This window comes from Neopelma chrysocephalum, unplaced genomic scaffold, assembly GCF_003984885.1.
Source record: "Neopelma chrysocephalum unplaced genomic scaffold, ASM398488v2 Primary Assembly neopelma1_124, whole genome shotgun sequence".
Taxonomy (NCBI): domain Eukaryota; kingdom Metazoa; phylum Chordata; class Aves; order Passeriformes; family Pipridae; genus Neopelma; species Neopelma chrysocephalum.
The window spans coordinates 3292240-3307099 of NW_020897786.1; the positions used below are offsets into that span (position 1 = coordinate 3292240).

General features: G+C 44.3%; 2 protein-coding genes across 6 annotated transcripts in view; both read right to left on the minus strand.

The window, feature by feature from the left end:
* The window catches only part of HYKK (hydroxylysine kinase), a 21054-nt gene continuing 6194 nt past the window's right edge, over nucleotides 1–14860 (minus strand). The window contains exons 1-6 of one of the 4 annotated variants that reach the window (XM_027697977.1): nucleotides 5359–5456; nucleotides 5164–5257; nucleotides 4541–4891; nucleotides 3661–3797; nucleotides 1207–1390; nucleotides 1–536 (exon numbers count right to left, since the gene is read on the minus strand). In XM_027697977.1, coding sequence (XP_027553778.1) covers nucleotides 58–536; nucleotides 1207–1390; nucleotides 3661–3797; nucleotides 4541–4886 — 1146 coding nt within the window. In that variant the 5' untranslated portion in view covers nucleotides 4887–4891; nucleotides 5164–5257; nucleotides 5359–5456 and the 3' untranslated portion in view covers nucleotides 1–57. The other 3 variants (XM_027697975.1, XM_027697976.1, XM_027697974.1) reach the window with 3 other exon arrangements.
* Nucleotides 9963–14860, minus strand: part of IREB2 (iron responsive element binding protein 2) — a 20949-nt gene continuing 16051 nt past the window's right edge. For both annotated transcript variants that reach the window (XM_027697973.1, XM_027697972.1), the window contains 8 exons: nucleotides 14141–14297; nucleotides 13727–13851; nucleotides 13335–13439; nucleotides 12916–13058; nucleotides 11887–12034; nucleotides 11680–11802; nucleotides 10972–11157; nucleotides 9963–10374 (listed from right to left, as the gene is read on the minus strand). In XM_027697973.1, the coding sequence (XP_027553774.1) occupies nucleotides 10264–10374; nucleotides 10972–11157; nucleotides 11680–11802; nucleotides 11887–12034; nucleotides 12916–13058; nucleotides 13335–13439; nucleotides 13727–13851; nucleotides 14141–14297 (1098 nt within the window). In that variant the 3' untranslated portion in view covers nucleotides 9963–10263. The remainder of the gene's footprint in view (nucleotides 10375–10971; nucleotides 11158–11679; nucleotides 11803–11886; nucleotides 12035–12915; nucleotides 13059–13334; nucleotides 13440–13726; nucleotides 13852–14140; nucleotides 14298–14860) is intronic.

The following is a 14860-nucleotide window of genomic DNA, read 5'->3' on the forward strand; positions in this document are numbered from 1 at the left end:
CCAGGCAGCACCCACTTTATTGCCTTTATTTGGTCCAGTGTCACTGCCAGTGACACCTCAGCAGCCACTGACCGACGGGGCAGGTGTGTGGTGCACGTACGCCTGGGCAGTCTCAAACCATTTCTTCTCCACCGCTTCCTGGCCCATCTCAAACATTGTCATTAAGTGTTTCCAGCCGGTTTTGGCTGTGATCATGAGGTACTCCTTGTTCTCTGGGTACAGCAGAGCCGTGTGGGCAGCGATGACGAGTGACTGCGCGAACCTCCCGCTCACCAGGAGGAAAAGGGCCCCTCTCTCCTCGGCCGTGAGCGGCACCACGCTCTCGAACCCCGCCAGAACGTGCCCCCCCACGCCCAGAGGGTCTGGGCTCTCGATCATCATGTACATGATGGCTATGGCGACCTCAAACACGTAATACCCATAGCTCATGTCGCTGAAGTCCAGGATGCCCGACACTCTGTACTGGGGGTTCTCCAGGGAAGCAGAACTGCAGTCTACTAGGATGTTGTGGTCATTAAGATCTCCATGATTGATACCTAAGCACAGGAGAAACAGTACTTAATAATCAATAAGCAGCAGAATTTAACTTTTTCCCCCCACGTTTCTCAGTGAAAGAGCTTTAAGAAGATGCATAAAGGCTCAAACTAACACTCAACTACAAAACCACACGAGTCCCCTGCAGCATCAAGAGCTGCCTTTCACACCTTTACTGCTGCCCAGGAACCTCCACTGCACTGACAGCAGTGGATGGAGGGATTGTTTCAAGATCTGACTGGTCTGGTTCCACCTGTGATATGCTACATGTTTTCCAAATACACAGTAGCAGTTCCAACTATAAAACTGTCACATTGTCATCGAGATCAATGTGAGCAGAATTCCAAAAGTATGATTAAGTACTTATCTGGGCCTTTATGAAAGGAAGTGGTGCACTCATATATACTCAGTAAGCTGATACAACAGCATGAAAATCATCACCTTAACTGGAAGCAAACTCAGCAGAAAGGAACTGACCCTGACCCTGGACAGCACATTCCTCCTGGCTTACAGATGCTGTGTCCATTTCAGCACAATGTTTGCCCATGTCTAGGCAGGGGAGAAAGGAGATTTACTCTTTTGCCTTTTTTTGCCTTCTACACAGACCCAAACTCCTGAAAGAATTTTCCGTGTCTCATTTCAACATAATTAAAATGAGAACAAAATACTCACAGGCTCGAAAACTGCTTAGCTTGGGTATCACTTTCCCTTTAAACTGCTCAATAACTTGTTCCACAACTGCACGGTATTTGTTCTGGCCCAAGGCATAAATGTACTGCTCCAGAAGAGGAACATTTGCCAGGTTCCAAATGAACTGACCTCGATGCAGACTTTTTACTGATGGATGATGGAATTTCTTTGGAAAAAGCACACAATAAAATAGGCCATAAGTAGAAATGCTGGGTTTGTGATTAAAGGGCTTGATTCAAAGCCCCTATTAACTTTAACAGGTTTCTAATGAGACTCACTGAAAAGCACCATTACTTGCACTATTGCTTTACATCAAGTAAAAGAATAACTTGAAGAATGATTAAGGTAAGCATCTTAGTATCTACATACAGCCTGAACGTTGTTTTTTCCCATGGTTTAAGGTACAAAGATTATTTAAGTCATTTGCCACTTAAATAATCTGAAATTGCTGTTGACTGCCCGTAACGTGACAGGATGTGGTGACTTTGAGGCCTTGCCAAGGCAGAGCCCCAGGCTGGCAGAGCCCCAGACTGGCAGAGCCCAGCCTGCACAGCTGGCACTGCAGAAAGATGTCAGAGCAGAAGGGACACAAAACCTGCCAGCGTGGTGGGAACAGGCACACTCTGTGCTTTTAAAGGTGGCAGCTTCTGGGGACAAGCCTTAGGAACAGCTGCTGTGTGAAAACCCCTGGGGACAAAGTACTTCATGGAGACTCTGACCACGACTTCATTCGTATGGGAATTTGCCTTTGTACAACCAGGCCTTGCTATTTTAAACAAACAAGGTCCTTAACTTCTCTCTCACCAGCAAATGGAAAAGGTGGTTTGGAAAAGGCACTCAGAGAGGAAAAGCATCTCTCCCACTGCACACTCCACACCTGCACTCCTCAAATGCTTATTAGGGTGGCAGTGCATAGGGCAAATAAAAGACTTCCCATGAGAGCAGCTGGCTTCCTCTTAAAAAAAAAAAATAAAAACTATGCTTGTAATTAATGATCACTAAATGACAGTCAAAACAGACTGTGTATGAACAAGGAACATCAAGCCTAAACCAAAATCACAATACAGGATCCCTAATGCTGTGGGAAGCCACACATCAGTAGGAATAAAGCCATCTGCTGGTAAGGGTGGTAAGTCATGAGCCCTCCTCACTGCCAAGCCTTAGAAGGTCACCCATAAACTCATTTCCACTTAGGGGCTGCGAGGCACATCCGAGCCAAACAGACACCACCAGAGAAGGGGGGGAATACAATCTGGGGCACAAAACAAAGCATGGCACAGTGCTTTGCTAGCAAGGTGAATTAACTGGATAAAAGTAAATTAAATTTACTTTTAAAGTAAAATTTACTGGATTAATAAAGTAAATTAATTAGATAAAAAAGACAGGCTGTACTTTCTGGTCTGTCGTCAGGAAACTTAATACCTTAGGTATTATTTTTAGTGCCAACAACATTTTGAAGTTTTGACAAGAATTATTGTGATTTGCTTTCTTTTAAATGACAGGCCTTGGTAGATGATAATCCATGTGTTAAGGGCATAAAGAGCCTTTTCCATCAGAATTTGCTTTCTCATCAAGTACTTCCTCCTTGGCAGGATCAGTCACAGGCTTATTTTGAGACTAGCTCGCCTACATAAATTGTTTTAATCGCATTATAAGAGTGTGACCAGTGTGCCAGAAGGCAACTGTAAGTTATCTTTCCCAATTGAAAAATGGTTTTGTAATTTAAGAATGTGGTTAGTAAAGCTGGCAATTCACATTTCATAATTGTCTGAAGCTGGTAGTCAGAACATGAGAAGGAAAGGTTAATGAAAGGCAATAAATAATGCAAGAGTCCTTTTATGTATCAAACTTAATTACTGGCTGATTTATCACCTTTATTATCCTGTATAATTACAGAGTAAAGGAAAAACTTACTTTGCATTGAGACTGAGTGGTAGCAGTGCAAATGAGAAGTGTCAGAGACCTCTGTTTGTTGGCACAGCTGGCACTGTAGGGAAGGAACCAGCTGCTACCAATGTTAAATGGTCACAGGGCTGATGACCAGGAGACAGTCACCAAGTCAAAAGGAATTCAAAGTAATGGATCAGCCAGCTGTGCACTACACAAAGATCCTTTAAAACAAGCTTGGCATGCTTCTAATGTGAGCACCCTGGAGTTCATTCTCCTCACTTGCCAGGTTTGAAACACTAAGCAGGTGAGCTCTGCGTAAGCAAAAGGAAATCCTTGTCCCCCAGTAGGTGGTACAAAAATGCATTGCAAGAGTATCACCAGTCCTGTAGTGGGGAGAGGCTTCAGCAGCCCAGCTTGGAGCTGACACTGAGGGGAGAGTCAGTGACACCTGCATTGTGCAGCCCGGGAGAGCAGGCAGAGCACAGGAACAAACGCTGAGGAGACATTCAGGAAGGAAGAAGTGTGAGGCTGCAGATGGGAACTCACCTCTGCGAGCGCTTTGTCCAGGCTGGCAGCCAGTTTACCGATCTCATACAGGAGCTGGGCATCGGTGGCAACTTTGGCTACTGGTGTTCCTGGCAGGTAGGTCAGCAGCCTGACCATGTGCTTCTTGTTCCCAGCATCTGACAAGCAAGGACAGATCTGTCAGTTGTTTCCATATGTGCTACTGAGTATCAGTCAATGCAAGAGGCAAAAAAGGTTTATCCCAGTGTAGGAGTCGTCAGATGTAGCTGATAAAACATGCAAAGATTTGATTTACCAGGGTGTTGTACAATGATGTTGAAATCGTAACACACTTGCAATCTATGCTGGATTTCAAGTCCTTGTGCTTGGGACCGATTCTGCCAACATCAGGGTTCCTCCAGTGCCCACACACCCACTGACAGCTTTGCAGCAGAACAGCAGGTCTCAGGAATCTCAGATTTTGTATGAAGGTTACAGTGACAGTAAAAGCCAAATGTCAACACAACCTTTCTTCCAAGCTCTGTCAAAGCAATTTGTTCTGGATTCATAGATGGGTTAGAACTGTATTTTACACCATTCTGTAGACAAATAATTTCAAGCATCACTTAGTCAATGAGGTGGTTTTTTCCTTTTCACGTCACATAAATGTTTTATCCAATTCATTATATTGAAGTGATTTCCTAAGTGTTTTCATAGTTAATTATTAGTTTCTTTGAGTTGCTTTGTTTCTGGTATTTTAAGTCTGGATTATTATGGGTGGAATACAGGTCACCTGACACATATCCCCTAATAGTTAAACAAAAGCCCAGAGTTACCCTTTAGTACCTACACAGTGTGTGTGCCACACACAAGCTCCTGCTGAGCTAAGGGTGGGGCAGCAAAGGTGCTGGCAATTGCTCACCTCCCGACTCCAGAGACATTATGGAACCATCTTTTGTGAGATAAGGAGTAGCTGAAGGAAAGCCTTCAGCACTGAGAAACATCATGGCCTGGGTCTGCACTTGGATGAGCTCAGGCTCCCGGGTGTCCTCCGAGTTGGTGATTTTCAGGACGTACTCATCAGCACCTTCAGCCCCGTTCTTGTTTCCCGAGACACACACGTGGAAGTTCTGATCGTCATAGCTGGGGAGTGGCCTCAGCCAAGACACCTTTAATCCAAACACCCTGTCAACCAATTCAGCTGCTTCTTTCTCACTCAGTGCTGGTTTGGTGAAAGTCTGGGGCCGACAGTCATTTCCAGAAGACATTGTCTCTAGGAGAAAAAGAGAAGCTGGATGATCTGTACTCTGACATCAGAAGCAGTAATTACTGCAACAAAATGCATTCAGCTACTGGAGGAGGGTTCCCAAAGAAAAGCCACCAAGCCAGCCCAGGTTTTACATCACAGCTTATCAGCTGCTTAGGCTGCACTCCCCCAAGGAAAGACTCCTGGAGCAATGCACTCCATCTGCTCAGAACCAGCAGCCGTGAAAAGCTTATTAACTGGGAGTACTTTTATTAGCTCGTTTCTAGTAGCAGCCTAACCTGGTATTGTTGATAGGTAGGAATGATTTCCTAAGGAACAGAGTTGCTGAATCCCTGACCAGGAAGTTCTGAATTCACGTCTGCAAAAGACAGGAAATATTTTAGTAAATCCTAACGTTAAAGCAATTTAAATCTTTGCTCTTGGCCACGGCCTTCCAAGTTCCTGCGTTAAGAAAGGCAGCACAAACCTGCACTCGCTCGCTCCCCTCTCAGCAGCCCCGCCGCAGGGATCCCGAGCTCGGCCTCCCCAGACGGACCAGCAACCCTTGGACTCGGCGGGAGCGCCGCCAACCTTTGCCCGGCCCGGGGGGGCCGAGGGGCTGCGGGAGCGGCGGCACCGGGGGGGCCTGGTCAGCCCAGCCCCCGCTCTCCCCGGCTCTCCCCGGGCCCTGCGCAGGAGCCGCCCCGGCCGCGCCTCCCGTTCCTCCCGCGGGCAGCGGGGGGTGCGCGCAGAGCGACGTCCCGGGCACGGCGCTTGTTGTCCAACAGCACGAGCGGGAAGGGAAGGGAAGGCACCACTTCCTGTCACAAAGCGAAAAAAACGCTTTAAAAAAAGCGCTGCCACAGCGATAGCAAAGAGGGAGATGCCTGTTTGGTTATTTTGGTTAAATCCTTCTATCAGCACAGCAGATCAAAATCTGCCAAATGCTTAGACCGAAGACTAGACGTATACAAATAACAAACCTGAAGCATCTTGCTCAGGATGTCCTTTAGACTGTACTTGAGTTCAGACTGAGACCACGTGTCCAGACCTAGAGAATTTTAGACTTAATGACAAACCTCAAGATTAATAAAGAAATCTCTTCTGAAACTCCTAATGAAAAAAAGTAATCTACAATAGTTGAGATCCTGCTATGACAGAATTAGGAACATGAAAAAAAAAGGAATTTAGAAAAGGCATACTGAAGTTAAAAAAAAAACAAAACAGAAAAAAAACCCCTCATGGAAACAAAACCCAAACATCTGGATTATAAGTAAATCAGTTAAGGATCCTCTGTCCCATTATTTCAGTATTATTTGTAATATTATGGACATGAACTTGAAAACATTATTTTAATCAAACAGGCAATTCAGAAAAGGGAAACTATTTCCCCAAGAAACAAATTTGCCCCCTCCAATTTCAGAATAGATGTTACTAAAAGTTATTGGCCAACTACTCTCACCAGAAATCACACAACTAAGTTTTTTCAAGAATAAAAGCTCTGAAAAATATTTAGAGTTCCCTCTCCTAATTTCTGAAGCCAACCAAAGCTTTAGCTCGTTGGAACAAGATGGATACAGCAGGAAAGCATTCTAGCTATGCTTTAAGATTTACAGAAACATATTGCTGTCTGCAAACAGTTACAATGCACTTTGCAGATCTGTACCTCGTTACTCTCGCCTCAGTTGCCAGCCAGGGGTGCCAAAACTTAAGACCTTTAAACTTCTGTGCTTCTCCTGCCTGCCCAGTGCTCTGGGGGGAAGCACACCCTGGCTGTGGGGCAAGGCACAGGGTGAAGGTTGTGCTTCAGCCTCTCTCCATACCTGTAGAGAGATCAGACATGAGTAATTCAGCACCTGCAGGTTGAATTCAAGGCTGAAAAAGCAAGTCTTCAGAGCTGGGTCAGTGTCAGACATCCCCACATCACTGCTGAGGATCTTGTCACAGCTGTAACCTTGGTCAATGCTTTAATTCAGGATTTCATCTAGATTCTAAATCATACATTACTCTGGAGGGGAGAAAAAGGTTAGTCAAAAATCATTTGATGTAAGATCCAGTCTGGTATCTGGAGCTCAGCTAACACAGAGAACATCTTTCGACACCAGCTAAACATGCTTAGTGAGCCCACGTGACAATCCTAACAAGAAACTGAAACGTGCATAATTATATAATACATGATATTATCCCTTTCCCATATCCACCCCACCCCTTCAGACATACTTACAGTACCAATTCATGTGTATTCCATTCTACTCAAAACAGATGGTAACATACAAGAACTGTGATACAATTTTCTTTATTAAAAATAATTTACAGCATTGGTAACATTTTATGCACAATTTTCATCAATCAAACAATGTATATCTCTACAATACTTACTGAACTTAAAACTTACACTGTTCTGTTGGCTTTAAACAGCAGATATTGATTTGCAGTTGCTTAAATATGATTAATATACATGGTTTCATGTTCTTATGCTTAGATGTAAAATGTATAAACATCAACACTATCCCAAAGCTTTGTAGTTTGGGACAGGGAGGAAGAGGGAAGCACGGAGAGAAAACATTTAGAAAAATTGTAACAGATTTTTCCTCCAAATCAAAATGGAGAGGGAAGTCTGGGTTAAATACATCTAACACAGAAAGGTACATGTCCTCCTATGCTTTAAGATACTAGAGAGGTCTAATGACCAACCTTTGGGGTGTGATCACAGCAGTTCTGTCCATGCCCTGCACTGCCCGAGGCCCCTCCTAAAGGGGTCACTGCTGCCCACCTAAAGCTCACAGGATCTGAGCAGTGCCCACAGTTAAACATCTTCCCTTGGCTGCTGGGCTGGGCTTTACAACATTCACTGCTGGGCTCTTGAGCTGGGCTTTACAACATTCACTGCTGGGCTCTTGAGCTGGGCTTTACAATGTTCACTGCTGCACAAGGGAGTGGGAACAGGCACATTCCCAGGGATCATGGGGTGTTACCTGCACTGGCAGTTCACCCCACGGGAGGAGATGGGTCCCTCACAGCCCCCCTGCACCCCAGGGGCACAGAGCAAAGGGGAGTAGTCAGACTGCACAGCTCAGATGCCACTGACCTGAGATGGACCCACTGCAGCACCGTGAGCAGGAGCCTCCAGCCCCAGGCGCGGCTCAGAACCTCTCCCTTTCTTTCTCTCTCTCTCTCTCTCCCTCTCTCATGGACTGTAAGACACAGGAGTGCAGCAGAACTAAAGTAGCTGCTGTGGTACTGAAAGCCATCATGTCTCTGAAAAGAGCTGAATGCTTCACTGGTGACGACTTGCAGACAAGTCACATCCCTTGAAATTGTGCTTAACTCCACCAGTGTGCCTTGGCAGGGCTTGGATCCCTGTCTCCTGAAGAGGGTGGGAGGCTGTGTTCCCTTCCAGCTTCAGCAGTTGCACAAGCTGTAAACAGGCTCGGAGTTGCAGTTTTATCATCTGCATCAGGCATCACAATGTGCCAGCACTAAATTCCCATTTTCTCCCCAGTAATGTACATTTTCTTGAACTAAATCAAGAATATACACCTTTGAGCTGGGATAAAATAGCATTAGAGTTGTAAAAGGAGAAAGATCTGCTCAGTCACTCTGGACAGAATCAGTGGGAATGTACCACAGAACAGGACTCATTCAGCATTCAGTTGGATGTTATAATCAAACCCGCATCCACTGATCCCCCTTATCAGTGGCAGGAGTCACCGAAGGGTTTTCATCTCACCTAAAAGGAAACCACATCAAACTAGTGAAACATAAAACCAGATTATACACAACTTCAAATTTTAGTGAACTTTGTCTAATAAAATAGAAAAAGATATATTGAAGTTTTGTCAGTGAAATTAAATTAGTTTGGCCTTTGAACTGTCAAAAAATGAATACACCATAATTATATAACCATGAGAGGTTTTGGGTGTTTTGTTTGGGGGTTTTTTTAAGGAATGTCAAACATACTATTTAAAGAATTGAACAGTGCATCTGTTAGTTTGCAAGTCAGCTAGCTTAGTGTCTGGTTATAAATTAAAAGCACAGGTAAGTAAAGTTAATATTTTGATATTTAAGACAATGTTTATCAAGAACAAAAAGTCTTCAAGCAAAAGGCAAGTATTGCAGTTTTGTTCTCCAGCAGCAATTAATCTCTACACAAACCCTAAGAGGTGTGAGGAAGCTTTTCAGGATACAGGAGCACAGCAGGGGTGGGTTGGAGCTGCACTCCCTGGACACTTTGGACACAGCAACGCTCAGGGAGGTGGGAAACACGAGCGACTGCAGCAACTCTGCACCTTGTGCTGATCTGAACTGTGGGACAGGGTTCACCCTCCGTGTGCTGACAGCCACAGCCACTGCAGGGCCACAGGAGACTCCTTCAGGGATCTGGGCTCTTCCACAGGGCATCGGGACACTTTGGGAGAGCTGGGAACTGACAGCACGGGAGAAAGCAGAAAAAGGCAGCACAGCCACCCGGCCCTTGAACATCTGACAAGTACAACTTATTAGACACAGGCTGTAATTAAAGCAGATGAATTTAAACAGTCCTAAGAGACGTTTTTAAAGATCTTTAAAGGCTAAAACCCTACGGGGAGGTACTTTGTTTGATGATATTGCAGACAGCACAGGAAAATCTGATGCCAGAAATGACAAACTGCATCCCTTGAAGCAGATTTGACCAACTTCAATAGAAGGGCATCAACAAACCTGCCTGAACCAAACAACTGTGAGCTTTGTTTTTAAATGCAGAGATGTTTCCCATATTTCTAAGCACACATTTCATAGCTTGAGCAGTTTTAAATCTGTATCCAGATGAAATATAATCCCATAATAAAGGTAAGGAGGTCATCATCTGTGATACAGGATACCATGGGCCTCAAGTGGACTGCTTTTTGTTCAGTCCATAACCCGAAGAACAAGAAATTCAAAACTCCGCATCTTTTTTAAGCTCCAGATGGAAAAAAAATTCAGTTTGGCCTTTAAGATTCCAGGCCATCTGCTACCCTTAAACCAACAAACAGCAGTACACAGATTTACAGGTGCAAAAACCGAGTGGAAACAACTGCAGAAAATCTTCTTACATAAGAATCTTCAGCACAATCAGTTTCAGATTTCGCATAGTTTATTTACAAAATGGTCTGATAAAACATCCCCTCCATACTTACAGCTCTCTGCCACAATACACATGTTGATTTTAGCAATGTTTAATAGCACCATTAGAATATTATTTAAAATCAGAAAGGATCTTGTTGCAGTTACAATGATTCACAATCTTTTACATCCATGGACGAAGTAACTTTGAGCACACTAGGACTGTTTGCAGTTCCACAGTACAGATTCCTGGGTTCACACAAGGCATTTGCAGAGTTACCAGTTATGCAAGGTACCCAGACAGTCAGTAGCTACTATAAGAATCTTCGAGCCACAAAGTTTAGACTTCCACCATACTTGTATAGAGTTATCTCCATGTTGTTTTCAAACAAGGCAATCACGCTGAATACTTTTCCAGTGCTCGTCTTCAAAACAAAAGCAAAAAAAGAGAAACTAATTAAGTTTTGCTTTCACTTCCCCTTGCTTATTATCAGCTAACATTCTAACCCCACGTTTTGTTGAACACAAGGGAATTCAACCCTCTTATGTGCCACTACAGCCCCAGGACTGCTGGGAGCAGATGGGAGGCTTGTTTTAGTGCCCAGTGTAGATGGAGCTGGGAGCAGGCGATGTGCCCCTTGTAACCAAGGTGCCACGTCCCTAAGGTGGCACCAACTGTGTGCTGGGAGAGCCAAAGCCTCCCTCAAATCATCACACCTTTGTCTTTAAAAGCACCTGAATGAGCGACAACTCAATTCCACCCTAACACAGTGCCCAGGAGAGGGAAAACAACACCCAAAGGAACAATCAGGTACTTCAGGTTGTGTAGGAAGAACATGTGTATGTGCTTTGGGAAACTCAACAGCCATGCCAGCCTGCAGGCAGCACTATAAGCTTACCTTCCAAGAGAATGAAGGTTTGTTTTTTCCTGCTTTGCTTCCTGTCATCAGGACTAACTTTTCTTTCTCTGCTTTCAATCGTCAGCACGTTCAACAGAGAAATTAAAAATATTGCAAAGATACCTTAACATCCAAAGTCATTCTGGGTGACAGCTCTGGAGGGAACAATATGGAAAACTGCTCTTTGCCAGTGAGACCCAAAGTGCTGGGATTTTCCCCGGGCTGAAACTGCAGTGGAGCGATGCCAATTCCAATCAACTGACTCCTGTGAACCTTCTCGAAGCTTTCAGCCAGCACAGCTTTAACACCCTGCAAACACACACAACAGCCAGCACAGTGAGACCTTCCAACACACCTTAGGGCCAAAATCCTGCCACTCAAACTAAGAGCAAAGACAGTACTTTCTTTACACCAGTCCTCTAAGTGCACTGGAGCATCTTTTGGTTTTACAGCAGATGGAAGCAAAGCAGCCAGAGCAGGCCCATGGAGTGTGACATGGGGCTTGTCACACACAGTGACCTCGCTGGAGTTAGCAGGACATGAATCAATGGCTGACTATTATTAATTCTGAATGTTAGTGGAAATCAGTCTCCAATAGTGAGATACTGAACACCCCCTGGAGACCAAAGAGAGGTCAGCACTAGATAAGTGTCTAATTTATCTCAAAGTTTGGTACCCAAGAGGGTAAGTTACATAATTAGGAAATTCTGACTTATCCTGACTAGTGATTCTTTCCCATGAAGATTCTAACAAAGAAAGCATATGATGTGTTTTTAGGCACTTCCAGAAAAAAACAAAACCACCCCCCAAACCCAAACAAACCAGCAGTACCAGTAAAAAAGGTCCTTTTGCAGCCCAGTCTCTTGAGCTACCCAGTCCATACTTCTTTCCTGCCAGAATAATTACAGGAATGCCTTCCTTCTGGTACAGCTCTGCTGCTTCAAACACATCCAGCTGTGGAATGGCAAAGTGACACAGTGTGAGTTCTAAACCTGCACCCCCGTTTCAGAGTAGCTGTGCAAACAAATGCATTCCTACCGTCTGTCCTGATGGGAAGTGAATTGTTTTAGGAGCTGGTTTTCCTATGAACTTATTCAGAAGTTTGATGTTTGCAAAGGTACCTCTTGTCATCACAGCATCATTACCTCTTCGAGCCCCATAAGAGTTGAATTCACGAGGTGTGAGCCTAGAATAAAAAGCAAATTGAAGAGGGAATCAGCTACTTTAAAGGTTATCCAGTTAAAAGGATATTATGATTTTTTTATAATTATTGCAGCATATCTAAGTCTTTGGTGCAAGATGTAAGGAACTAGTCCTCCAAAGATGTAATTATTATAAATCATGAACAGCATGTGTAAACCACTGCTGGATTACTCAGGAGGAAAGCTGCAATTTTAAATTGATTTTCTACAACTTCATTATGAAGTGCTACGAGCAGCGTGGTACTTCCAGGAGAATTATGGGCAGACAGTTCTAGGAAACAACCCAGCTCACTAATCCTCTTACTATTACCAGCACATTTATTAACAAGCCTTGTACCAAACTGAGAGCTTTACTCATCAATCAACCAACCATCCTGGAATTAAAGGCCCATTAATTTTTTCTCTCCTGCAATATGACTCCTTCAGACTGAATGTAATGGTTAGAAAGAAGAGTCCACCCCACATTCAATTATAAAACTGGGCTTCATTTCTTAAACTGATGTGTTAAAAAGGATCTGATCATCTGTGCATCTCACTGCTCCTGAGGCCAGTGACAATGACTGACCTCAGCTAACAGAGCAGGCACTGATCTGTACATGAGGACAGCAGTTCTGCCCTGGCATCTCTGTGGCAGCAGCTGGTACTGTGCCAAGGGCTGTGGGGAGCAGCTCTTTAGGGGTGTCTCAGTGTCTGCTGTAACCTGGACAGCCTGCCCAGAAGGTGCTGACTTTGGGCTTTTCCCCACACAATGTCCCCTTTGCGCAGAGGGGCAGCCCTAAAGGACAGCAGCCCTGCTGCTCAGTTCTCTGCCATGTGCAGCACTCCTGTGCCACAGCAGGGGCTGGGCAAGGTGCCAAGTGCTCACCCTTTGCTGGTCAGGTACTTGGCAGCAGCACTGCTCCTGGCAATGCTCCCAGCAGGGGATATGTGATCTGTGGTGACAGAGTCCCCCAGGTACAGCAGGACATGGGCGTTTTCAACTGGCTGTGGTGCAACTGGTTCTTTGGCCTGAAAGGAAAGGGGCAGGGGAAAGAACAGAAGGGAAAAAAGTGTAAGAAACATTTTCTTCCAAGACCCTTAGAGACATAAAACACATCTGCAGTGTATGAAGGCACCTTGATGTACAGGCTCCACTCATTCCAGAGACACAAACAGTATTTCAAAGACTGAGAAATATTAGTGATAATTAAATTTGTTACTTAAACATTGAAGATTTACTGGAATAGCTATTCCTTTACTTCAATGCAATGCATATCATCTGATGGATAGATCCATTGTACTTACAAGTTTATCAAAAAAGGAAGGACATCTGATATAAGTAGATTTTGAATCCCAGGGAAATAAAGTTGACTCTGGTGCTTCCAGTAAATTCCATCGTTTGTTTCCTTTCTACAAGAAAGAAAATGAAGCAAAACGAACAGAAATTAGTTAATTATATCTTTACCTTCAGAAACCAAAGACTTACTGGTGATTTTCTATTACTTACTATTATTTAGTAAATAATTTTCTATCCTATATTACAAGTTACCTCACTGGATACTACTTATGAATCACTTTTTAATGCCAGTTAAAGCCCTGGAAGTCACTGATAAACCAACCACATTCAACTGGATGATACTATGAAGCTACAATGAAAAGCAACCTTTAAATTACATGGAGTAAAAGACCATTCTTACCTCCATCTTTTCCTTCAATTCCTTAAACATGGATGATATCACACACTCTTCCTCCACTGTGTGAAGCTCTTTTCGGGTGGGCCAAACATCTCGTAAGTAAATACTTTTGCCATTAAAGCCAATGCCTGAGTAAGATTCCAAACAGAACAGCAGTTTTAAAGAATAAAACATGAGCCTTCAGATTTATATTAGAATATAAACATGTACACATTCAGGCATTCAGAGACGGTACCAAACAGGCAACGAATCTGAGCAGTTGAATGGCTGCTTTGCTTTAGCCACAGGTAACACCAAACAGAGCTGTGCTTTCTCCTCAAACACCCAGCACCGCCAGGCTGTGGTGCTGAAATGCACGTGCAGAGCCCTCCCCACGTGCCCTGCGTGCAGAAGTGGAAGCTGTGAGACAACACTCACCCAGAGGCTCCGTTTCAAAGTCTATCCTGACGGTGCCTGCGATGGCATAGGCCACCACCAGCGGGGGGGACGCCAGGTAGTTGGCACGGACGCAGTCGCACAGGCGGCCCTCGAAGTTCTTCGTGCCAGACAACACTCCACAGGCAATGATATCACCCTGAGAGGCAGAGCCAGGTGGATTGTTACAGAAACTTGTGCTGCTGGTTTTGGTTAGCAAAGTCAGATGTGCTTTAGCATTCCACCTCAAACATTTCCTCTAACACTACAGCTGAAAGGCAGTTTGCTCTCTCCCACTACCCTTCTCCTCTCGTTTTCCCTTCTGACCCTCTGATGTGTTCTCCTGTCCCTTCAGTCAACTCCTCTCCTGCCTTTTATTTCTTGTATTTTTCTTCTGCTTCAGAAGAGGAGAAAAGTTGCAGCTGTTGACACACTGCTGGTTAAAGTGACTCGAGTCCACAGCTCCTTAAAAACCTCCTCTTCACTTATGACACAAAACCTACACGTTGCATCCTCCATAAGATTAGATCACATGTATTTACTTTGTAATTTCCAGCTGAATGCTACAAATACCATTTATAACATTTATTATACACAGCAATGAATTGTCAGGTCTCCCTGACTTGCAAATGTGCAAAAACATCATGCAAAGCCCAAACCAACAATGAAGTGTATTTTGCATGGATTGCTGTATTTCCTGATTTCTTAACTGGGTGGAAAACC